Raw genomic sequence first — 25,623 nt, 5'->3', positions numbered from 1 at the left:
TATACTTTAAACTTTATAGATATTGTGCTATAATTGTATTTTCTACAGAATATAGTAGTAGTTAAAAGTTCAGGCTATTAGGTTGGAATCAGAAGTATTAATGTATTCAAAAATTCCTAAGCCAATAATAAACTTTAATTGCTAACAATTTTCATGAAATATTTATATCAAGTCAGAAAATACTGTGAGCTGTAAAAGAAAATACACCATAGTCACAAGATGCTGGATCCTTATTGAAAATGGAAGAATACATGGTGTTTAATACACATAGCCAATATTAAAATTAAGTAATCTAAGTCACTAACTTGGTCTTTCAGACAGTGCTTTAGAAGGTTCTAATCTGGTCATCCTCCAACTGTAGCTCTCCCCATAAAATGGGAGTTTTGTGGGGGCAAAGGGAGGTACCCAACTCAAACCTGGACTCCTCTTTCTGGACCACACCCTGAATCGTCAGGAATCTATAATTTCCTGCCTAAATGGCTCCAAGTCTACTTCCAGAATACCTTCACCAGGTCTATCCTTCCAGTGTAACCCAAAGAAAGGCCAAGGGACAGTTGTGGGGCAAGGGTATCCACATTTATACTTATGAATCCCACTGTAGATGAGATAGAGCTGAAGTAGGAAGAGAAGAGGCAGGCCAAGAGACTGGCTTTCCCCTTGCTGCCACATTCTGACAGAACCCAAAGGATTAGGAGAATTCTCTATTTTAACCTGACTTTCAAGGTAATCACTAAGGTATTTTAGTCAAGATAGGAAAATAGAGCCTATTTTATTTAACATTTTGATCTATAACTCAAGTATTTGGGCCTGCATTATTATTTTTGCCTTAGGTCTTACACATATTAGGGGCAACACTGTATAAGGAGTACCTTTTATTTTTTGTAAGGATAATTCTTACAATTTTTGTATTGAATGAACAACTGTCTTATTCAGTGTTTTATTCAGTATTGAATAAAAAGAGTTCAAGAGTCTTCTTCCCCAAGGTTATTTTCAATTTCTGGTTTCATGAAACATATAATCAAGCTTTTTTTTTTTTTTTTTACAAGGTGGGACATATATTATAAAATATTATAGGAATTCAAAAGAGGCATACACTACATCCAAACAATCAGAAGAGGCTGCTTACCTCTCCTCAATTGTTATTACAGAGAGTTGCTTACTTAACATTTACATACTTAACACTTAAACTATATTCACTGCTTGACTTTTTTCTTAATAAATCAAATGAATTATTAATAAAGTCCCATTTATTCCAAAATCCAAGGAAACTTCAAACTCATTCATGAGATATTTATTAAAATAACACATTTAGGGAAAAAAATCAATACAATTGTATACATCATTACTGAAAACTGTATACCATCATACAAAAAAGGATTTTATTTTGGGAAATCAATTCCTAATTTACAGCAAGTTTTACTTTACTTTCAGAAATAAAACCACAAAACAACACAGGATATAATAAGCATTCCTTAATACCTATAGGACTTTGGAATAAAATATGTGTCACAGTTGTTTCCACGAAAACTACTAATAATCATAGCACCCTCCACTTGTATGGCTTATTTGAAATACACACACATATACAAGCACACACACATTATATAGATTATATATGTTATATGTATCTCTACAAATTATACAAGGCCTAATTATGGAGAGAAGCCATCCATCTTAGTTATGCAGAAAAAAAGTCATATCCCTCAGAGACAGTTGCCAATGTGCTAGCCTTATACATTTACATAAACCTATACCATTTCAACAGTATGAAGGGATATTTCAATAGGTGAAATTATTTAGACACCACTTGTCATATACATGTATATAACACAAAGACCATTAAAAAACTAAAACCAATTAATAATAAGTAAGTTAGTAGACTGTGGTTGGCTTAACATTTCATTTTCAATGTAATGCTTTGTTTAGTTAAGAGTTCCCATTAGAGGCACTTAAAATTTCAAAATGTATTTTTTAATGCCATAAGCCTTAGGAGCAAAGTATGATTTGTTGCTTTGACAAGTACAACAACAACAAAAAAATCTTAGAGAATCAGCCCTGGCTAGTGAAAATCATGAGTATCCTTTAATAAAGCAAAATTGGGTCAATAAAAACAGTGTCAATAAATTTATCAATCATTAATGGACATTTGTCAATTGATAATATTTCTATGCATCATGCCATACAAATAACATATCAATAGGATGTGGTATCATTTTTTGTTGCTTTAGGAGAATCATGCCAGAGATCTTTTAGGTCTCATCCTTAGAAATGTCTCCTTATTTAAAATCTTAAGCTACATGTTCTCTTATTTACCTAAAAAAATACAAGCATCTGTGAAAATTGAAAACATGTGTGCCTCCTTTTTAAAATTATTGACTCAAAATATTTCCTGTCTTTACATTAATGTATAGCCACACAAATTAGCCCTGCTTTAATGAGAGACAGGATTAGCTGTGGCTTACTTTAGACAATAATGTGAGCCTCTGCAGGTTACCCACAGCAACTGCAAGCATTGCAGGGCAGAATGCTAAATGTTGATTCATACTTACCAAGACTAAGTCAACAGGAAGAACAATTTTAATTTTCCTTTTAAACTGTTCATTCAGCTCTTTAACCAGAACAAGCACCGCGATGCTCAGCAAGGATAAGAGCAGTGCTTCCAGTCGCACAGACTTGATGTTTTCAAAGACATATGCATAGATCTACAGTAATGAGGAAAAATACAAACAAAATTCAGGATCACCCACAATATATCAAAACTAAAATCTGGCCCCCAAATGAACTCAGTGATGTTTTGTAAAAAATAGCTGAAGGGGTGGGAAGTGGAAAGGTGGGACATAGAAGGGTAGTCAGTGCTGATATAGAGCAAGCTATAATTCATTTGCATGTACAAAATTGCTTTGCCCTTGATTCTTCCACCAAACACAGTGTTTGTTCCTTCCTACATAAGGACACTACTACACTTCCAGCTCCTCCCCAGACACTTATGGGCAGAGATGCTAAAACTCATTAACTACATGCAGATTCATCATTAAGAGCAAGTGAGGGGACTATAGGCTCCCTTGAACCCCACCACTCTTCTTCAAACCCCAGAATCAAAATACACACATACTTTAAATATCAATGGATATATCTGGAAGCTAATAGCTCTGTGTAAGGAGATATTTGTGATAACCTGTATCTTCCAAATTTTCTCTTACAAAGATGTATGACTTGTATAATTTTAAAGGTTTCACATAGGCCTTAAATATTTATCTTCAAAATGTCTCAACTCCTTCTTTTCTTCGAATATGTTAAATCTGATTTTTATAAACTCATTTCTATTCATCCACTGCTGATTTATTAAGTGTAGTTTCAAGTGATAAAAACTAGTTTTTACTTTAGCATAGAGACAATTCTTATAGTAGCCCAACTTGTTGGTGTTCTTTGCCCTCTCTTTTTAGTATCTCAAAGATAATTTGACCACAACTAAAAATATTGGATTAAAATACTATATAGACAACAGATCAAAAGAATTTATATAGACTATGTTCCTCAGCATCTCCTAAAATTCTGCTCAGTAGGTTTCCTAATTGAACCCATCTGATCCAGGGATCAGGAACATACCTGGTGTAAATGAGGTACATCAGGCTATCTGAATATGGATTCTATATATTGAATATTATCATTAACACTGTAACTCTTTCAAACAAACAAAGAAAATATACTCAGTTAACATGGAGCCTTGTTGGGTGAAAGGGATCAGGGTAATGTAGAATCCAGAATCTCCTTTGTCCACACAGTTAGAAAAAATTGGTTGTGTAATCAAATACATTAAGGAATAATTAAGATAGCTTTAATTGTTACCTTTTTCACAGCATTCTAGTATTCTACACTCCTTGGAAAGAAAATCAGGTACTACAATATCATGGTTATCTGAGATGCAGACAATATTTTTCCTCTCTGCCTAAGCTGTGGATAATAACTGTTCACAGAACTCCTACAGCAAGTGAAGAAGCAGGTTCCATTTCTCATGGTTACCCCTTACTCAAAGCCCAGGACAAAAATCCAAAATGCTACTCAAAGAAATATATTCTATAGTGGATGCAGTCAGAGGGATGTCAAGAAAATTTGGTCCAAATACACAGCTTTCTGATGATTTATTATGATCCTAAGATAAAATTGAGACTATCATTCAGATGATTTGCCAAGAATAAAACAAGCATCCAAACATTTTAAAACATTTAGAGGCTTATTCCTTCTGTTTTATCCATGGCATTAAAAGTATGCCATGACAGTGCTTGTATAAGAAATCAGAGAAATGTGAAAAACTCTCAAGCCATACCAAATTTGCTGTAATGTGCATTTTGAGAACATGTGTTTGCAGTAATAAAAATGGCCACCCTAGAATGAAAGGAATGAGAAACTCTCCCCGGGGTTTTTATTGTCTGTCTGAATTAAACTACAATTTGTAGAGCAAATTACGTCTCACAAGATGCTCCAGAAGAACATGGAGGTGGGCAGAGGCTTGTTACAACCAGCACGAAGAGCACAATAGAAAAATAGGCTGATGAGGAGTTATACTAATGACTATCATGTGGACCCACATGGAGAAATCACAGCTAAAGATGGCTTGCAGGAGATGGGTGGCATTTGGAGATAGAAATAGGGACAGGGACAGGCGTGTGCAAACACACACACATGCACACATTTACACATGCTCATTTAATATAGGTCTAGGCCTCCTAAACACACATTGACATTTCTCATTTCTAGTATAAATCGAGTCATTTGGGTATGCTATCACACACTACACTTCAGTAGATAAAAATTCCTATTGAAGATCATCATTCATTTCCCAGACCTCAGAGAAGCAATGATAGTTTATATGTGTATAGATAAATAAGTAAACTATTTTGTCAGAACTGATCAATCTGCTTTATAAAATAGGAGTTTAGCTCATTTTGAGACTATAATATTAGTAATTCTTTAAACTGGCCATTTAATATAACTTGACATAAAATGAAAAATATCAATATATATAAACAAATGCATTTTGAGATATTTCAAAGAATGAAAATAGCCTATCCAACATATACATATATTATTTTTTATAATTTTCTTTAGAGAGGAGACTTTTCTGAAACACTTAATGTACATTTACACACACAAACACATTCATACACACCACTACTTATATAATGTGTTTTTATCTGATTTGGACATTCTTAATACATTTTTTTTTTCACTGATGGATTCTCAACTCCTAGAATAGTGTCTGGCAGATAGCAGGCACTCAATAAATACTGTTGAACGAATAAAAGATTTGGTCTAACATAGTAATAGTAACAATAAATCTGTAAATAGGAGTAGATGTTACCCTGAATAAGCAGAATGACAGAAGAACTCACACTCCTCTTTTCTCACTATCAATACTTAGCTATATCATATTAAGGGGATTTGCAGTTATTTATTCATTCACTCAACATATTTTTTCATGTTCATTCTGTTTATATTTTTTAAATTTTTATTTTATATTATAGTTGATTAACAATGTTGTTAGTTTCAGATGTAAAGCAAACTGATTCAGTTATACATATGCACGTATTTATTCTTTTTCAAATTCATTTCCCATTTAGGTTATTATAGAATATTAAGCAGCATTCCCTATGCTATACGGTAGGTCCCTGTTGGTTATCAATTTTTTTTTTTTTTTATCAATTTTAAATATAGCAGTGTGTATAAGTCAATCCTAAACTCCCAATCTATGCCTCCCCCTCTATCTTCCCCACTGGTAACCATAAGTTCATTCTCTAATCTGTATGTTTCTGTTTTGTGAATAATTCCATTTGTATCATTTTTTTAAGATTCCACATATAAGTGGTATCATATGATACTTGTCTTTCTCTGTGAGACTTACTTCACTTACTATGATAATCTCCAGGTACATCCATGTTGAGGCAAATGACAATATTTCATTCTTTTTAATGGCTGAGTGATATTCCATTTTATATGTGTACCACATCTTCTTTATCTTTTCATCTATATATGGACATTTAGGTGGCTTGCATGTCTTGGCTATTGTAAACAATGCTGCAATGAATATTAGGGCACATGTATCTTTTCGAACTATGGTTTTCTCTGGATATATGCCCAGGAGTGGGATTGCTGGCTCATATGGTAACTCTATTTTTAGTTTTTTAAGGAACCTCCATACTGTTCTGCATAATGGCTGTACCAGTTTACATTCCCACCAACAGTGTAGGAGGGTACTCTTTTTCCCACACCCTCTCCAGAATTTTTTGTTTGTAGATTTTTTGATGGTGACCATTCTGACTGGTGAGAGGTGATACCACATTGTAGTTTTGATTTGCATTTCTCTAATAATTAGTGATGTTGAGCAACTTTTCATGTGCTTTTTAGCCAAATGTATATGTTCTTTGGAGAAACGTTTGTTTAGATCAGCCCATTTTTTGATTGGGCTCTTTGTTTTTTTGATATTGAGCTGCATGAGCTCTTTGTATATTTTGGAGATTAATCCCTTGTTGGTCTCATTGTTTGTAAATACTTTCTCCCATTCTGGAGGTTGTCTGTTCATTTTTTTATGGTTTCCCTTCTGTGCAAAAGTTTTTGAGTTTAATTAGATCCCATATGTTTATTTTTGTTTTTATTTCCATTACTCTAGGAGACGGATCCAAAAAGATATTGCAGCGATTTATCTCAAAGAGTGTTCTGCCTATGTTTTCCTCTAAGAGTTTTATAATATACGGTCTTACATTTAGGTCTTTAACCCATTTTGGATATTTTTATGTATGCTGTTAAAGAATATTCTAATTGCATTTTTTTACATGCAGCTGTCCAGTTTTCCAAACACCACTTATTGAAGAGACTGTCTTTCCTCCATTGTAGGGTCTTGCCTCATTTGTTGTAGATTAATTGACCATAGGTGCATGGGTATATCTCTGGGCTTTCTATCCTGTTCCATTGATCTATATTTCTGTTTTTGTGGCACTACCATACTATTTTGATGATGTAGCTTTGTAGTAGAGTATGAAGTCAGGGAGCCTGACTCCAACAGCTCCAGTTTTCTTTCTCAAGATTGCTTTGGCTATTCATGGTCCTTATGTTTCCATACAAATTGTAAAGTTTTTTGTTCTAGTACTGTGAAAAATGCCATTGGTAATTTTATAGGAATTGCATTGAATCTGTAGATAGCCTTGAGTAGTATAGTCATTTTGACAATATTGATCCTTCCAATCAAAGAACATGGTATATCTCTCCATCTGTTTGTGTCATCTTTGATTTCTTCATCAGCATCTTAAAGTTTTGGAGTACAGGTCTTTTGCCTCCTTAGGTAGGTTTATTTCTAGGTATCTTATTCTTTTTGATATGATGGTAAATCGGATCATTTCTTTAATTTCTCTTTCTGATCTTTCATTGCCAGTGTATAGAAATGCAACAAATTTATGTGTATTAATTTTGTATCCTGCAAATTTACTTTACTCATTGATGTAGGAGATTTCTGGTAGCATTTTTAGGATTTTCTATGTATAGTATCCTGTCATCTGCAAACAGTGACAGTTTTACTTCTTCTTTTCCAAATTGGATTCCTTTTATTTCTTTTTCTTCACTGATTGCCATGGCTAGGACTTCCAAAACTATGTTGAATAAAAGTGGCAAGAGTGAACATCCTTGTCTTGTTCCTGATCTTAGAGGAAATGCTTTTAGCTTTTCACCATTGAATATGATGTTAACTGTGGGTTGGTCATATACGGCCTTTATTATTTTGAGGTATGTTTCCTCTATGCCCACTTTCTGGAGAGCTTTTATCATAAATGGCTGTTGAATTTTGTCAAAAGCTTTTTCTACCTCTACTGAGATGACCATATAGTTTTTATTCTTCAGTGTGTTGATGTGGTGTACCACATTGATTGATTTGTGTGTATTGAAGAATCCTTGCATCCCTGGGATAAATCACACGATCTTGGTGTATGATCCTTTTAATGTATTGTTGGATTCAGATTGCTAGTATTTTGTTGAGGATTTTTCTGTCTATGTTCATCAGTGTTATTGATGTGTAATTTTCTTTTCTTGTGGTATCTTTGCCTGGTTTTGGTGTCAGGGTTATGTTGGTATCATAGAATGAGTTTGGAAGTGTTCCAAACACTGCAATTTTTTGGAATAGTTTCAGAATGATAGGTGTTAACTCTTCTCTAAATGTTTGATAGAATTTTCCTGGGAAGCCATCTGGTCCTGGACTTTTGTTTTTTTTGGAGTTTATTAATCACAGTTTCAATATTAGTACTTGTGATTGGTCTGTTCATATTTTCTATTTCTTCCTGGTTCAGTCTTGGAAGGTTGTGTCTTTCTAAGAATTTGTCCATTTCTTCTAAGTTGTCCACTTTATTGGCATATAGTTGCTAGTAGTAGTCTGTAATGATCCTTTGTATTTCTGTGGTGTCCATTACAACTTCTTTTTCATTTATAATTCTATTGATTTGAGCCCTCTCCCTTTTTACTTGATGAGTGTGATTAAGGTTTATCATTTTTGTTTATCTTTTCAAATAACCTGCTTATAGTTTCATTGATCTTTTCTATTACTTTGTTCATCTCTATTTCATTAATTTCTGCTCTGATCTTTATGATTTCTTTCCTTCTACTAACTCTGGGTTTTGTTTGTTCCTCTTTCTCTAGTTGCTTTAGGTGTAAGGTTAGGTTGTTTATTTCAGATTTTTCTTGTTTCCTGAGGTAAGATTGTATTGCTGTAAACTTCCCTCTTAGAACTGCTTTTGTAAAGATGGTAGTGGGGCAGGACACAGAGTTCATGTCTCCCCACATCTAGGGCACCTGCCAGACACTGTTGGGGGACCTCGATGCCCAAAGAGATGGGAGGAACCCCCGAGTGACCAAGTAGGATGTGGGGGGAGTGAGGGGGGAGGAGAAGTGGAGGCTGGACAGTACTGGTGCCCCTGAGGGGTGGCTGGGAGGGGAGGGTTTCCCACGCCTGGAGGAACCCTCAAGGGTCTCGAAGGATCACAGAGGAGCATGCCTAGCATTTCGCCTGCCCAATTTGACCCCAGGAAGCCTGCAGGGCTCCAGGCCAGGTCTTCCATTCTCTGGGGCCCCCTCTGGCCTTGTGGGTCCTAGGGACGTTGGAGGGAGGGAGAAGGGGGAAGAGCAGGAGAAGCAAACATGGAGGGGCCCTCTGGGATTGGAGGATCAGGGGAGGTGTGGGGGACATTTCCCCACCCTCTTGAGCCCCAGGAATGCTGCTGGGCTCCTGGGTCTGGTCCTGCATCCTCTGGGGCCCTCTCCAGACTCGTGGGTCCTAGGAGCCTGTGAGGGAGGGAGGTGGGGGAAAGAGTAGAAGAGGTGGATGGTGGGTGGGTGACCTTCTACAACAGGAGGATCAGGGGAGGTGCAGCAGCCCTTTCACCTGCCCACTCAGCCCTGAGAAGACTGCCAGGCTCCCAGGCCGGGTCCCCTGCCCTCCAAGGCCCCCTCCAGGCCACGTTGGTCCTAGGGGAGTAGGAGGGAGGTGGGGGAGAAGAGGAGAGGCAGACGAGGAGGGGCTGTCTGGGATCTGAGGATCAAGGAAGGCATGGAGGGCACTTCCCACACTCACTTGGGCCCTGGAAAGCCTGCTGGGTTCCCAGGCTTGGTACTCTGCCCTTTGAGGCCACCTCCAGCTGCAAGGGTCCTAGGGATGTAGGAGGGAAGGAGGAGGGGGGGAAAAGGAGGAGAGGTGGTTGGGGGGACCCTCCGGGGCCGGGGAATCAGGGGAAGCACTGCAGGCATTTCCCCCACCCACTCAGGCCCAGTGAGCCTGCTGGGGTCCTGGACCTGGTCCTCCACCCTCCAAGGCCAGAAGCACTGATGGGCGCCTTGTGCTACACTGAGCCAAAGCCCAACCCCCTAGCCCCCTTAGCCATGTGCGTCCTAAGCATAGGCTCCGCCCACCACCTAAACTCCACCCCTTCCTAAGCCCCAGCCCCACACAGCGAAAGCCTTTTCTGGCTTTTTTTTCCTCCTCTTTTTCACTATTGTGGTTCTGTTTTACCTTCAGTTGTTGTTTCATCTGTATTTTTATTTTTTATCTTTCTAACATATCTTTTATTTTTCTAATCTTATTTTATTTTTTACTCTTTGCTATTTTCTGCTCCTTTTTTTCATTTTTTCTTTTTCTCACCCTGCGTGGCTTGAGAGATCTTGGGACGTGGGTTGGGGGTTGGGCCACAGCTCCTGCAGTGAGAGCTCTGAGTCTGAACCATTGGACTAACAAAGAACCTCAGACCACAGGGAATATTCATCAGAGTGAGGTCTCCTGGAGGTCCTCATCTTGGCACTGAGACCCAGCTCTACCCAGCAGTCTACAAACTCCAGTGCTGGATGCCTCAGGCCAAACAACCAGTAAGACAGGAACACAATCCAACCAATCAATAAAAAAATGAGATGACAAAAAAATATGTCACAGATGAAGGAGCAAGGTAAAAACCTACAAGACCAAATAAATGAAGAGGAAATGGGTAACCTACCTGAAAAAGAATTCAGAGTAATGATAGTAAACATGATCCAGAATCTCAGAAATAGAATGGAGGTATGGATTAAGAAAATAAAAGAAATGTTTAACAAAGATTTAGAAGAACTAAAGAACAAACAGAGGCAAACAACACAATAAATGAAATGAAAACTACACTAGAAGGAATCAATAACAGAATAACTGAGGGAGAAGAACAAATAAGTGAGCTGGAAGACAGAATGGTAGAAATAACTGCCGAGGAGCAGAATAAAGAAAAAAGAATAAAAAGAATTGAAGACAATCTCAGAGACTTCTGGGACAACACTAAACTAACCAATATTCGAATTATAAGGGTCCCAGAAGAAGAAGAGAAAAAAGAAAGGGTATGAGAAAATTTTTGAAGGGATTATAGTGGAAAACTTCCCTAACATGGGAAAGGAAATAATCAAGGCCAGGAAGTGCAGTGAGTCCCATACAGGAAAAACCCTAGGAGAAACACACCAAAACACATATTAATCAAACTAACAAAAATTAAATTCAAAGAAAAATATTAAAAGCAGCAAGGGAAAAGCAAAAAATAACATACAAAGGAATCCCCACAACGTTATCAGCTGATTTTTCAGCAGAAACTCTGCAGGCCAGAAGGGAGTGGCAGGATATACTTAAAGTGATGAAAGAGAAAAAACTACAGCCAAGATTACTCTGTCCAGCAAGGATCTCATTGTGATTTGATGGAGAAATCAAAAGCTTTACAGACAAGCAAAAGCTAAGAGAATTCAGAACCACCAAACCAGCTTTATAACAAATGCTAAAGGAACTTCTCTAGGCGGGAAACACTAGAGAAGAAAAAAACACCAAAAAACAAACCCAAAACAATTAAGAAAATGGTAATAGGAACATACATATTGATAATAACCTTGAATGTAAATGGATTAAATGCTCCAGCAAAAAGACACAGACTGGCTGAATGGATACCAAAACAAGATCCATATTTATGCTGCTTACAAGAGACCCATTTCAGACCTAGGGACACATACAGACTGAAAGTGAGGGGATGGAAAAAGATATTCCATGCGAATGGAAATCAAAAGAAAGCTGGAGTAGCAATATTCATATCAGACAAAATAGACACTAAAATAGTGTTACAAGAGACAAGGAAGGACACTACATAATGATCAAGGGGTCAATCCAAGAAGAAGTTATAACAAATATAAATATTTATGCACCCAACATAGGAGCACCTCAGTACATAAGGCAAATTCTAACAACCATAAAAAGGGAAATTGACAGTAACACAATAATAGTAGGGGACTTTAACACCCCACTTACACCAATGGACAGATCATCCACACAGAAATAAATGAGGAAACACAAGCTTTAAATGACACAATAGAACAGACAGATTTAACTGATATTTATAGGACATTCCACCCAAAGGTGGCAGAATACACTTTCTTCTCAAGAGCACATGGAACATTCTCCAGGATAGATCACATCTTGGGTCACAAATCAAGCCTCAGAAAATTTAAGAAAATTGAAATTGTATCAAGCATCTTTTCTGACTACATGCTGTGAGACTGGCAATCAATTACCAGAAAAAAAAAAAACTGTAAAATACACAAATACATGGAGGCTGAAGAGTGCACTACTAAATAACCAAGAGATCATTGAAGAAATCGAAGAAGAATTTTTAAAAATACATGGAAACAAATGACAACAAAAACAAGACAACCCAAAACCTATGCAATGCAACAAAAGCAGTTCTAAGAGGGAAGTTTATATCAATTCAATCTCACCTCAAGAAACAAGAAAAATCTCAAATAAACAGTCTAACCTTACACCTAAAGCAACTAGAGAAAGAAGAAGAAAGAAAATCCAAAGTCAGTAGAAGGAAAGAAATCATAAAGATCAGAACAGAAATAAATGAAATAGAAAAGAAGAAAACAATAGCACAGATAAATAAAATTAAAAGCGGGTTTTTTGAGAAGATAAACAAAATTGATAAACCTTTAACCACATTCATCAAGAAAAAAAAACGGACAGGACTCAAATCAATAAAATTAGAAATGGAAAAGGAGAAATTACAACAGACACCACAGAAATAGAAAGGATCATATGAAACTACTACAAACAACTATATGTGAATAAAATGGACAACCTGGAAGAAATGGACAAACTCTTGGAAAGGTACAATTTTCCAAGACTGAAACAGGAAGAATTAGAAAATATAAACAGATCTATCACAAGTATTGAAATTGAAACTGTGATTAAAAATCTTCCAAAAAACAAAAGTCCAGGACCACATGGCTTCACAGCTGAATTCTATCAAACATTTAGAGAAGAGGTAACATCTATCCTCCTCAAACTCTTCCAAAAAATTGCAGAGGGAGGAACACTTCAATGTTCTTTCTACGAAGCTACCATCACACTGATACCAAAACCAGACAAAGATATCACAAAAAAAGAAAGTTAGAGACTAGTAACACTGATGTACATAGATGCAAAAATCCTGAACAAAATATGAGCAAACAGAATCCAACAACACAGTAAAAGGATCATAGACCATGACTGAGTGGGGTTTATCCCAGGAATGCAAGGATTCTTCAATATACACAAATCAATCAATGTGATACATCATACTAGCAAAATGAAGAATAAAAAACATATGATCATCTCAATAGATGCAGAAAAAGCTTTTGACAAAATTCAACACCCATTTATGATGAAAACTCTCCAGAAAATGGACATAGAGGGAACCTACCTCAACATAATAAAGGCCATATATGACAAACCCACAGCAAATATCATTCTCAATGGTGAAAAACTGAAAGTATTTCCTCTACGATCAGGAACAAGTCAAGGATGTCCACTCTTGCCACTATTATTCGACATAGTTTTGGAAGTCTTAGCCATAGCAATCAGAGAAGAAAAAGAAATAAAGGAATACAATTTGGAAAAGAAGAAGTAAAACTGTCACTGTTTGCAGATGACAGGATACTATACATAGATAATCCTAAAGATGCCACCAGAAAACTACTAGAGCTAATCAACGAATTTGGTAAGGTTGCAGGATACAAAATTAATGCACAGAAATCTCTCACATTCCTATATACTAATAATGAAAAATCAGAAAGATAAATTAAGGAACAATCATATTTACCATCGCAACAAAAAGAATAAAATACCTAGGAATAAACCTACATAAGGAGGCAAAAGACCTGTATGCAGCAAACTATAAAACACTGATGAAAGAAATCAAAATGACACAAACAGGTGGAGAAATATACCATGTTCTTGGTTTGGAAGAATCAATATTGTGAAAACGACTATACTACCCAAAGCAATCTACAGATTCAATGCAATCCCTGTCAAACTACCAATGGCATTCTTCACAGAATTAGAGCAAAAAAATTCACAATTTGTATGGAAACACAAAAGACCCCAAATAGCCAAAGCAATCTTGAGGAAAAAAAAAAAAACAGAGCTGGAGGAATCAGGCTCCCCAACTTCAAACTATACTACAAAGCTATAGTAATCAAGACAGTATAGTACTGGCACAAAAACGGAAATATAGGTCAATGGAACAGGATAGAAAGCCCAGAGATAAACCCACACACTAATGGTCACCTAATTTATGACAAAGGAGGCAAGAACATACAATGGAGAAAAGACAGCCTCTTCAATAAGTGGTCCTGGGAAAACTGGACAGCTACATGTAAAAGAATGATATTAGAACACTACCTAACACCATACACAAAAATAAACTCCAAATGGATTAAAGACCTAAATGTAAGACTGGATACTTAAAACTCTTAGAGGAAAACATAGAAAAAACACTCTGACATAAACCACAGCAAGATCTTTTTTGACCCACTTCCTAGAGTAATGAAAATTAAAACAAGAATAAACAAATGGGACCTAATGAACCTTAAAAGTTTTTGCACAGCAAAGGAAACCATAAACAAGCTGAAAAGACAACCCTCAGAATGGCAGAAAATATTTGCAAATGAAGCAATAGACAAAGGATTAATCTCAAAAATATAGAAACAGCTCATGGAGCTCAATACCAAAAAAACAAACAACCCAACCAAAAAATGGGCAGAAGACGTAAATAGACATTTCACCAAAGAAGACATACATATGGCCAAGAGGCAAATGAAAAGATGCTCAACATCACTAATTATTAGAGACATGCAAGTCAAAACTACAATGAAGTATCACCTAACACTGCTCAGAACGTCCATCATCAAAAAATCTACAAACAATAAAAACTGGAGAGGGTATGGAGAAAAGGGAACCCTTTTGCACTGTTGGTGGAAATGTAAATTGATACAGCCACTATGAAGAACATTGTGGAGGTTCCTTAAAAAACTAAAAATCGAACTACCATATGACACAGCAATCCCACTACTGGGCATATACCCTGAGAAAACCATAATCCAAAAAGATACATGTACCACAATGTTCATTGCAGCACTATTTACAATAGCCAGGACATGGAAACAACCTAAATGTCCAACAATAGATGAATGGATAAAGACGATGTGGTACATACATACAATGGAATATTACTCAGCCATAAAAAGGAATGAAATTGGATCATTTGTAGAGATATGGATGGACCTAGAGTCTGTCACACAGAGTGAAGTAAGCCAGAAAGAGAAAAACAAATATTGTATATTAATGCATATATGTGGAATCTAGAAAAATGGTACAGATGAACTTATTTGTAGGGCAGGAATAGAGATGTAGACATAGAGAATGGACGTGTGGACATGGGGGTAAGGGGAGGGTGGGATGAACTGGGATATTAGGTTTGACATAAATACACTACCGTGTGTAAAATAGATAGCTAGTGGGAACCTGTTGTATAGCACAGAGAGCTCAGTTTGGTGCTCTGTGATGACCTAGGTGGGTGGGATGGGGAGGTGGGAGGGAAGTCCAAGAGAGAGGGGATATAGGTATATATATAGCTGTTTCACTTCATTGTACAGCAGAAACCAACACAGCATTGTTAAGCAATTTTACTCCAATAAAAAATTAAAATTAAAATTAATAAATAAATTAATTTTAAAAAGAATTGCTTTTGCTGCATCCCTTAGGTTTGGGATCATTGTGTTTTCATTGTTATTTGTCTCTAGGTATTTTTTTATTTCTTCTTTGATTTCTTCAGTGATCCATTGGTTGTTCAGTAGCATATTGTTTATCCTCCACATGTTTGTGTTTTTTTACAGTTGTTTCCTTGTGGTTGGTTTCTAACTCATAGCATTGTGGTTAGAAAAGATGCTTGATATGATTTTAATTTTCTTAAATTTACCATGGCTCGCTTTCTGGCCCAGCATGTAATCAATCCTGGAGAATGTTCCATGTGCACTTGAGAAGAATGTGTATTCTGCTGCTTTTGGGTGGAATGTTCTATAAATATCAATAAAGTCCATCTGGTCTAATGTGTCATTTAAGGCCTGTGTTTCCTTATTGATTTTCTGTCTGGATGATCTGTCCATTGATGAGAGTGGTGTTAAAGTCCCCCACTATTGTGTTTCTGTTGATTTCTCCTTTTATGGCTGTTTTATTTGCCTTATATATTGAGGTGCTACTATGTTGGGTGCACATACATTTACAATTGTTATATCTTCTTCTTGGATTGATCCCTTGATCACTATGTAGTGCCCTTCTTTGTCTCTTGTAACAGTCTTTATTTTAAAGTCAATTTTGTCTGATATGAGTATTGCCACTCCAGCTTTCTTTTGATTTCCCTTATCATGGAATAACTTTTTCCATCCCCTCACTTTCAGTCTCTATGTGTCCCTAGATCTGAAGTGGGTCTCTGGTAGACAGCATATATATGGGTCTTGTTTTTGTATCCATTCAGCCAGTCTATGTCTTGGTTGGAGCATTTAATCAATTTACATTTAAGGGAATTACCGATTTTGTATATTCTTATTGCCATTTTCTTAATCGTTTTGGATTTGTTCTTCTAGGTCTTTTTCTTCCCTTCCTCTTTTGTTCTCTTGTGATTTGATAACAATTTTAGTGCTGTGTTTGGATTCCTTTTTCTTTTTTGTGTGTTTATCTCTTGTAGATTTTTGGTTTGCAGTTATCATGAGGTTTTGATACAGTAGTCTATAAATAAACAAGATTGTTTTAAGTTGCTTGTCTTTTATTTTCAAATGCATTTCCAATATCCTGCATTTGTGCTCTCCTCGTCTCACAATTGCTGGTTTTGATATATTTGTGTGTGGATGATTTCCTACCTTTACTGTATGTTTGCCTTTACCGGTGTGCTTTTCCATTCGTATTTTTCTTTTTACTAGTTGTGGCCTTTTCTTTTCCACCTAAAGAAGTTCCTTTAGCATTTGTTGCAAAGCTGGTCTGGTGGTGATGAATTCTCTTAGCTTTTTCTTTTCTGTAATACTTTCGATTCTCCATCGAATCTGAATGAGGGCCTTGCTGGGTAAAGTATTCTTGGTTGTAGGTTCGTCCCTTTCATCATTTTAAATATATCATGCCACTCCCTTCTGGACTGCAGAGTTTCTGCTGAGAAATCAGCTGATGACCTTATGGGAATTCCCTTGTTTGTTATGTTGCTTTTCCCTTTGATGCTTCTAACATTTTTTCTTTGTTTCTAAGTTTTGTCAGTTTGATTACTCTGTGTCTTGACATGTTCCTCCATGTGTTTTTCCTGTCTGGGACTTTCTGTGCTTCTTGGACTTGGGTGACTGTTTCCTTTCCCATGTTTGGGAAGTTTTCATCTATTATCTCTTCAATTATTTTCTCAGGTCTTTCCTCTCTCTTTTCTCCTTCTAGGACCCCTGCCATGCAAATGTCAGTGACTTTAATGTTTTCCCAGAGGTCTCTTAGACTGTCCTTATTTCTTTTCATTCTTTTTTCTTTATTCTCTTCCACGACAGTGATTTCCACCATTCTGTCTTCCAGATCACTTATCCGTTCTTCTGCCTCAGTTATTCTGCTATTGATTCCTTCTAGTGTATTTTTCATTTCAGTTATTGTATTGTTCATCTGTTTGTTTGTTCTTTATTTCTTCTAGCTCTTTGTTAAACATTTCTTATATCTTCTCGATCTGTGCCTCCATTCTTCTTCCAAGATCTTGGATATCTTTACTATCATTACTCTGAATTCTTTTTTGGGTAGATTGCCTAGCTCCACTTCACTTAGTTGTTCTGGGGTTTTATCTTGTTCCTTCGTCTGGAACATATTCCTCTGCCAGCTTATTTTGTCTAACTTTCTGTGATTGTGGTTTCCATTCCACAGGCTGCAGGACTGTAGTTCTTCTTGCTTCTGCTGTCTGCCCCCTGGTGGGTGAGGCTGTCTAACAGACTTGTGCAGACTTCCTGATGGGAGGGACATGTTTCTGCCCACTGGTTTGTGGAACTGTGTCTTGTCCCTCTGGTGAGCAGGGCTGTGTCAAGGGATGTGTTTAGCAGGAAGCTGTGTGCTCAGGAAGACTGTAAGCACCCTGTCTGCTGATGAGTGGGGCTGTGTTGCTGCCCTGTTGGTTGTTTGGCCTGAGGTGTCCCAGCACTGGAGCCTACAGGCTGTTGGGTGGGGCCCCCTCTTGGTGGAAAAATGGCAGCCTCCAGGAGTGTTCATGCCAGTGAGTACTCCCCAAAACTACCACTGCCAATGTATTTGTCCCTTCAGTGAGTCACAACCACCCCCTGCCTCCACAGGAGACCCTCCAATTCTACCAGCTAGGTCTGAACCTGGCTCTTATGAGGTCACTGCTTTTTTCACCATGTCCTGGTGCACATGAGACCTTGTGTGTGCCTTCCAAGAGTGGAGTTTCTGTTTCCCCCAGTCTTGTGGAACTCCTCCAATCAAACACCACTGGCCTTCAGAGCGATTCTCTGGAGGCTCCTCCTCCCATTGCTAGACCCCCAGGCTGGGGAGCCTGATGTGGGGCTCAGAACTTTCACTCCTATGGGAGAACTTTTGTGGTATAATTATTTTCCAGTTTGTGGGTCACCCACCCAATGGGTATGGGATTTTATTTTATCATAATTATGCCCCTCCAACTGTTTCATTGTGGTTTCTCCTTTTTCTTTGGATGTAGGATATTCTTTGTGTTAGTTTCCAGCATTTTTTTTGTTGATGGTTATTCAGCAGTTAGTTGTGATTTTGATGTTTCTGTAAGGAGAGGTGAGCTCACATCCTAATACTGCACCATCTTTCTGAGGTAGCCCCTGGAAACATGGAGATCCCATCATGACATGGCTACTGCTATTATTTGGAGAAGCAATCTTACTCAACATGTTTATTAAGGTTCTACTTGTGCAAGACATTGATCTAAATTTTAAACCTATTATTACAGTAAATCTCAAGTAATCCATCTTTGATATATGCTATCTGATCTAAATAATCAGGTGTTTAATCACTCTGTTTTTATAAGAATGAAGCAAAATCCAAAGCTAAGAAAACCTCATATTCAGGATTTAATTAAGAAAAAAAGGAGGTCATACCCTTTAAATAGTTTCCATGGTCTTACCCATTCAATAGTTTCTCCTTGTACAACTGTTACTGAAGTTCTAAAGAAGGCCCTGCATAGAAACACCTGTGCCCAGAGAAAAATAGGTTTGTGTTTCACTAGAGAAACAACAAAGTGATAGTATAACCAGCAAAATTTAATAAATCTGACAGTACACTACTTTGTAGTAGGTATTAAGTACTGATCTGAAATCTATGAATCGTAATTCCCAATATATGACTTTGAGTCAGTCATCAACCACAAATCCAGGAATATCTCCAGAAAAATGGTAACATTCATACATGCTTGTTACCATGTGTTCAGACTTTGGTCTGAAAACACATTTGGCATAATCTGTGCATAGACATTTGTCTAAAATCCAGTGACCAGTACCCTTATAGGAGACAGGAGAGGAGCAGACACACACACAGAAGGGAAGGCCATGTGGTGACAGAGGCACAGTTTGGTGTGATGCAGCCACAAGCCAAGGAATGTCTGGAGCTACCAGAAGCTAGAAGACAAGGAATGATTCTCCCCTAGAACCTCCAGAGCATGTGTGGCCCTGGTGACACCTTGATTTTGGACTTCTTGCCTCTGTAAATGAGAGAATAAATTTTTGTGTGCTGTTACCATGTTTATGGTAATTTATTACAGTAGCCATAGGCTACAAACACAGTTACCAAGTAAAATGCTTCTCACTGCTGAGACAATGCAAAGAGGGTGTTATGGGCTCAATTGTGTTTTCCTAAAATTCATATGTTGAAGCCCAAATCCTCAATACCTCATAATGTGACTCATAATATTTGGAGACAGGGCCTTTAAAGAGGTAATTAAGTTAAAATGATGCTTTTAGGGTGGGCCCTAATCCAATCTGACTGGTGTCTTTATAAAAAGAAGAGCTTAAGACAGACAGAGAGACACCAGGAATGCACATGCACAGAGGTGCTACCATGTGAAGAGGCAGGAGGGTGGTCATATACAAGCAAAGGAGAGAGGCCTCAGAGCAAACCAGCCATACTGGCATCTTGATTTTTGACTTCCAGCATTCAGAACTGTGAGAAAATACATTTCTATTTTTTAAGCCACCCAGTCTATACAGTTTGTCATGGCAGCCCTAGCAATACAGAGGACAAAGGGACTCACAGCTTTTGCCTTTGGAGTTCCCTATATACCCTAGTAAATTCCTTCCTCTTCAAGTTAACAAAGATAAAAGTAACCAAGATAAAACACAAAATGAAACTAAACAGAAAGCTTTTAGTAACAGTGACTAAACAATTAGTACCATTAAGAGAGACAGCCAACTGATTAAGCACCTGTCACAAATAGGCATGGTGGATAGCTGTGGTAAGGATTTTAACTACAGTGCCTAACAAAGGCAGTATTTAGAAGACACTTGTCAGAGCTAGAAAGACCTTGGAAATCAACCAGTTGAATGTACTCATTCTACAGATGTAGAAACCAAGGCTCCAAAGATTTGTAACTTACCTTATCCTAGGAGACTTGGCTTGTGAGTGACAGAGTCAAGACTGTGACTCAGGTTCTCCGAACCCTAGAGCAACACATTCACCAATGCCTCACACACTATTCTCTTCTTTCAGTCCAGCAAACAATTTTTCCAAACTTCCCTGGTGCTTCCTTTTCCCCTTGGGATATATGGAGGGGAGATGCCACCCTTTGAAAGAGAGACTATCATGGAGCATGGAGTCTTTGATTTTGTTTGTTAGTGGTGGGATTCAATGGCACCTATCTGCTTCTCAGACAAACAAGCTCTACCCACCTGCTGCCTTGTGCCTTTTACACCAGCAGCAGAATCATGTCAATCCAAGGGAAGCAATAATGCCTTCCAACTTTATTCTAAAAACTGTGAGAACAGGAACCATGACTGTTTTTTCTTAACATATACACATTTGGTGAAAGTATACTTGTATCTATACAGTGCATTCACCTTAGTTCTTTCTCTCCATCTCGAATGGAAAGAAATTTTTATATTATCCCTACCACAAACATATGGTGGGAGGGCAGACTGAGATGGAAAGAATAGGAGAGATTGTTTAAAATTCATCACTTTCTAGAAGAGTGGGGGATCTAACATTTCCAGGCACTAGGCTAGCCAATTATATACAGTGACTCATTTAATTACTCAATTAATATAAGGTGAGCATAATCACTTCTTCACTCTATCACATTATCTGCTTCAATTACACTGCCTGGTTTCCTTCTTTAACACTATCTGAGATTATCTTGTTCACCAATTTTTCTCCTCCCTTCCTACTTCACATCGCCCCTACCTCAGCATTTCAATAAAACTCCATGAGAACAGGGATGTTATTTCTCAACTGTATTCTCATCACCTATGAGGTGGTCAATTAACATCTGTTGAGTAAATCCATTATAGTGGTTCTTAAACTCTTGAATCAAGGATGCACACTAATCTTTTCCCATCCACGTGTAGATTATTCTGTTGAATATTTCTGGTTTTGAAACCTCACATTTAGTCCAACTCTCCCACTTTTCAGATGAGACTGAAGTCTGCTGCGGGCCCTGGCTTTTGTTTTTTAAGGTAGCTTTCATATCCTTGGAGCCTTTAAACATGATCCACAATTGCCCAGGCACACCCTCTCCCTGCCCCAACTTGCTTTCAACTTGGTTATATTTGTCATTTTTTTTTTTTATGTTTTTTTTTTGGCCGTGCCATGTGGCATTCGGGATCTTAGTTCCCTGAGCAGGGATCAAACCCACACTCCCTACAGTGGAAGCACGGAGTCTCAACAACTGCCCTGCCAGGAAGTCCCCAACTTGATTATATTTGAATTCTACCTCTAAGCAGATCTAGATTCCTGCTCAGGGACCATTAAAGCCATCTATGATAATTCCAAAATTGATGTTGGCACAAGTTCTCTCTGTTCTTAAGAATTTGATGTCTCCTATAAACTTTGCCTACATATCTTTAAACAATTTAGAATGGTTATTGTTAAGATCAAGCTCCCCTAATCCCTCTACTTCCCAAAGTAGCACACACTAATAGAAAAACAAGACTAATATTAAGTTTAAAGCTCAAACACAGTCTGTGTTTTCATGAATACAAACACAGTCCCAAAAGGAAGAAAAAAATTACAACATTCTATTATTCTTTACATCATTTTATACGCATATTTCTGATCAATAACTGCTTCTTACACTGGGAATTTATCCCAGTAAACTACGGCTTTAAGGAATACATTAAGTCTCCAACCAAAATGTGATCTAGAGGAAGTATGGTATGTTAAACAGCTAGAGACAGCATGGGTGCACAAAACTCACTTGCACCAAACTCACAATCAAGCATGCCAAGGCCCAAGTGGCATCCAGCCATCCCTTGTTTAGAAAACCAAGTTTAATTTGAATTACTTAAGCAACTGGATTTTGTGCTGATGCATTTTTCAGTGAATTGCGGGGGATGGAGAGCTTAGCCCAAGATAATTGAATTGCTAAAATATTTGCCTTCTGATTTAGAATTTTAAAGTAACCTTTGTTACAAATTCCCATATAATTGTTTCATATCCAAATTAAACCTGCCACATTTTCTCTCCCTTATAACCCTGATTGATTCAAGCTGCAGATTAACATTCCTTTTCTCTCCCCTTCAATTTATTCTGTCTATTTTTCAGGGTGTATTGAACGTCCTCACAATTCACAATAGAAATATCACAATAACTGCAGAGAAAATGTGGGCTGTCATAAACTACCAAAGCATGTTCTTGATTCAGAAATCCCAGAGGGCCTGTGTCTTCAAAGTAGATTTGTTCTCCACATATTAGCCTCATTTGTACATATTTAATTGTGATCTCATTCTCTATGGAAGAAAATGTTTCATTGGCTCTGATTTCCTTCTGATGTTTCTATCCCAGTTTGTTAATATTCTTGGTTCCTTCTTCATAGCCTTCAGAGCTACCCAAACTAGAAAAGTGCTTTGCTTGTACTTCAGGGATGGGAGTGGGAATGAAATTGCTTTCTGGTTCTGAAACTCCTCAATTTTAAAAAAGGAAATAAAAACCTCCCAAAGAGGGTAGGTGAATATATTGCCAAGCTTGCCTTGTGCTCTTGGGTTTAATGTACAGAACTGTAAATAATTATTTAGAAGAGTTCTCATATAAAGCCATGACAGTGAAAATAGCTTTGCCAAATTTATCATAGGCTGCTACAGGCTGAGACACTGGTGCCACCTCAAAGAAATTCACATTTGCTAATATGAACTAGTAATTTTTGTTTTATTGTGCCTTTTGGGGGGATACATCCTTTCTAATAAAAAGATACATCATCATTTCTCAGTATAAAAAATCAATTTTTGTATTGACAAGAATAATTAATCTTTTCCCTGTTATCTGTGTGGGACCAACTATCAGTCAAAAAATTTAAATTTGATAAAAAATTTTATTTGGTCTTGACCTGCTATCTTCCTGCTCTCTGATTGCCTTCTCCAGAAGATTTTAGGCTTCAAAAATTCACATAGTGAGACTTTTTCTCTAGATTTTGGTTTTATCAATTAGAGAATTTGCCTTCTAATGAGTATTAAAATAAACTTCAAAATTATTTTTCTTTTTAAAAAAATCTCTCAAAAGGGAACCTTAGTGCACTGTTAGTGGGAATGTAAATTGGTGCAGCCACTATGGAAAACAGTATGGTGGTTTCTCAAAAAAACTAAAACTAGAACTACCATATGATCCAACATGTCCACTTCTGGGTATTAATCCCCCAAAATGAAAATGCTAATTCAAAAAGATACATGTACCGCAATGTTCACAGCAATATTGTTTACAGTAGTCAAGATATGGAAGCAGCCTAAGTGTTCATCTATAGATGAATGAATAAAGAAGATGTGGTGTGTATATATATACCATATATATACAATGGAATACTACTCAGCCACACACACAAAAAAATGAAATTTTGCCATTTGCAACAACATGGATGGATTTGGAGGGTATTATGCTAAGTGAAATAAGTCAGACAGAGAAAGACAAATACTTTATGATACCACTTATATGTGGGGGCTAAAAAATAAAGCTAAAAAATATAACAAAATAGAAAAAAATTTTAATTTGAGAACACAGGAATTAAATGATTTAACTGGTGAGTCAGGGTCCAAAGACAAGTGACTCATAATATTATTGCTTCTGCTTGTTTTACAATATATTGCAGAACTGTTTATAATTTTTTAAATGGGTTTATAACTGGTTGGGGGGGATTGAGCTGAATAGATGGAACTATTTTAAAATAAAAATAAAATAAAAAACATAGCATTTCTTTACTTCTGATGACTAACCCTCATTAATAGCAGCTATTTTTTAAAGTTTTATAAATTTTAGAATCATCTTTATTTGTAAGTTGAAAAAATGATATAATTTTGTTTTATTATTTAGATTTGCTTATCTGATAACAGTCCTCTAGAGAGGAAAAGGATTAGTATCTATTACGTATATAACACTTTTTAAAGTGCACTGACATAGAAAACAAACTTATGGTTTCCAAAGGGGAAAGAGAATGGGGAGGAGGGATAAATTAGGAATCTGGGATTAACAGATAAACACTACTATATATAAAATAGATAAACAACAAGGACCTGACTGTATAACACAGGGAACTATATTCAATACCTTGTAATAACCTTAATGGAAAAGAATCTGAAAAAGAATCACACCTGAAACAATGTAAATCAACTATAAGTCAAAAAAAAGGATCTATTGGAAGTGTGTTCTATAATCTGAGAGGGAAGAACTGAGCATGTAACACTAACCTTATCTGATTCAAATTAATCCTTTAAAATGTTCCATGGAAACAAGAACATCTGCCAGCCCTAAGTAACCAAAGAGATAGAGATTTTAGCTAATCAAACTAGAGAATTAGATTCTCTTAGTAGAACAGAATCAGGCATCCACTAGGAAGAAGACACTGTAGAAACCATTGCAGTGGCAGATGGAAGATACCTCAACATGCAGTGACCTAAGAACAGGATAAAGACAAAAGGCTATATTTTCTCTCAAAGTTGACCAGAAGCACTGCTATTACTGAAATTAATTAATGCACATTTTGATTGGCCAATTCTGAATTGTTTCAGGAAATTTGAGTGTTCCAGCTGAGACTATTGGGAGTGATGACTGGCTTATTGTATAAGAGTCTCAAATAGTCTAGATATTAATTTATGTTCCAAGGAATATCAGTAACATATTCTTTATCCTTCATCAGCCTGAGTAGCTTTCATAAAGGATATAACAGTTTTGAGAACTTAGAAGCAGAAAAAATCCAAAAATGTGTTAAATCACTCTCCTCTAGGTTCTTTGACCTTATGATCAAGGCCTCTATTTTGTCCTCTGTTCTATACCTCTGTGCTGAGTTCAGCTCTCCTCTTTCACATCCCACCTAAATGATCCATGGGCAACTTCAGATTTACATTATTATCATCAGATTTTTTTTTAGCCTAACTACACCAAAGCACACCTTCCAAATGTCCCAGTGTAACCTATGCATGATGCAAAATCTATTTCTTAATCTAATGCTCAGATCACAATTTTTGACATTGCAATATCAGCATTAATTTTGAAACCTTGACAAAACCAAAGCATCATTCCTACCTAGGTGCCTAACAGTGCAGGGCTCTGAGACT

General features: G+C 37.0%; 1 protein-coding gene across 5 annotated transcripts in view; it reads right to left on the bottom strand.

The window, feature by feature from the left end:
• The window catches only part of SLC26A7 (solute carrier family 26 member 7), a 198,697-nt gene that overhangs the window by 72,164 nt on the left and 100,910 nt on the right, over window positions 1-25,623 (bottom strand). For 4 of the 5 annotated variants that reach the window (XM_061171383.1, XM_061171386.1, XM_061171384.1 and 1 more), the window contains one exon: window positions 2,550-2,702. In XM_061171383.1, the coding sequence (XP_061027366.1) occupies window positions 2,550-2,702 (153 nt within the window). Of the gene's footprint in view, window positions 1-2,549; window positions 2,703-25,623 lie in introns of those variants that run through there. The other variant, XM_061171387.1, reaches the window with a different exon arrangement.

This window comes from Eubalaena glacialis, chromosome 17 (genome assembly GCF_028564815.1).
Source record: "Eubalaena glacialis isolate mEubGla1 chromosome 17, mEubGla1.1.hap2.+ XY, whole genome shotgun sequence".
In the NCBI taxonomy this organism is placed as follows: Eukaryota; Metazoa; Chordata; class Mammalia; order Artiodactyla; family Balaenidae; genus Eubalaena; species Eubalaena glacialis.
Note: the sequence above shows the minus strand (reverse complement) of the source record. Positions and strands in the feature narration are given on the sequence as shown.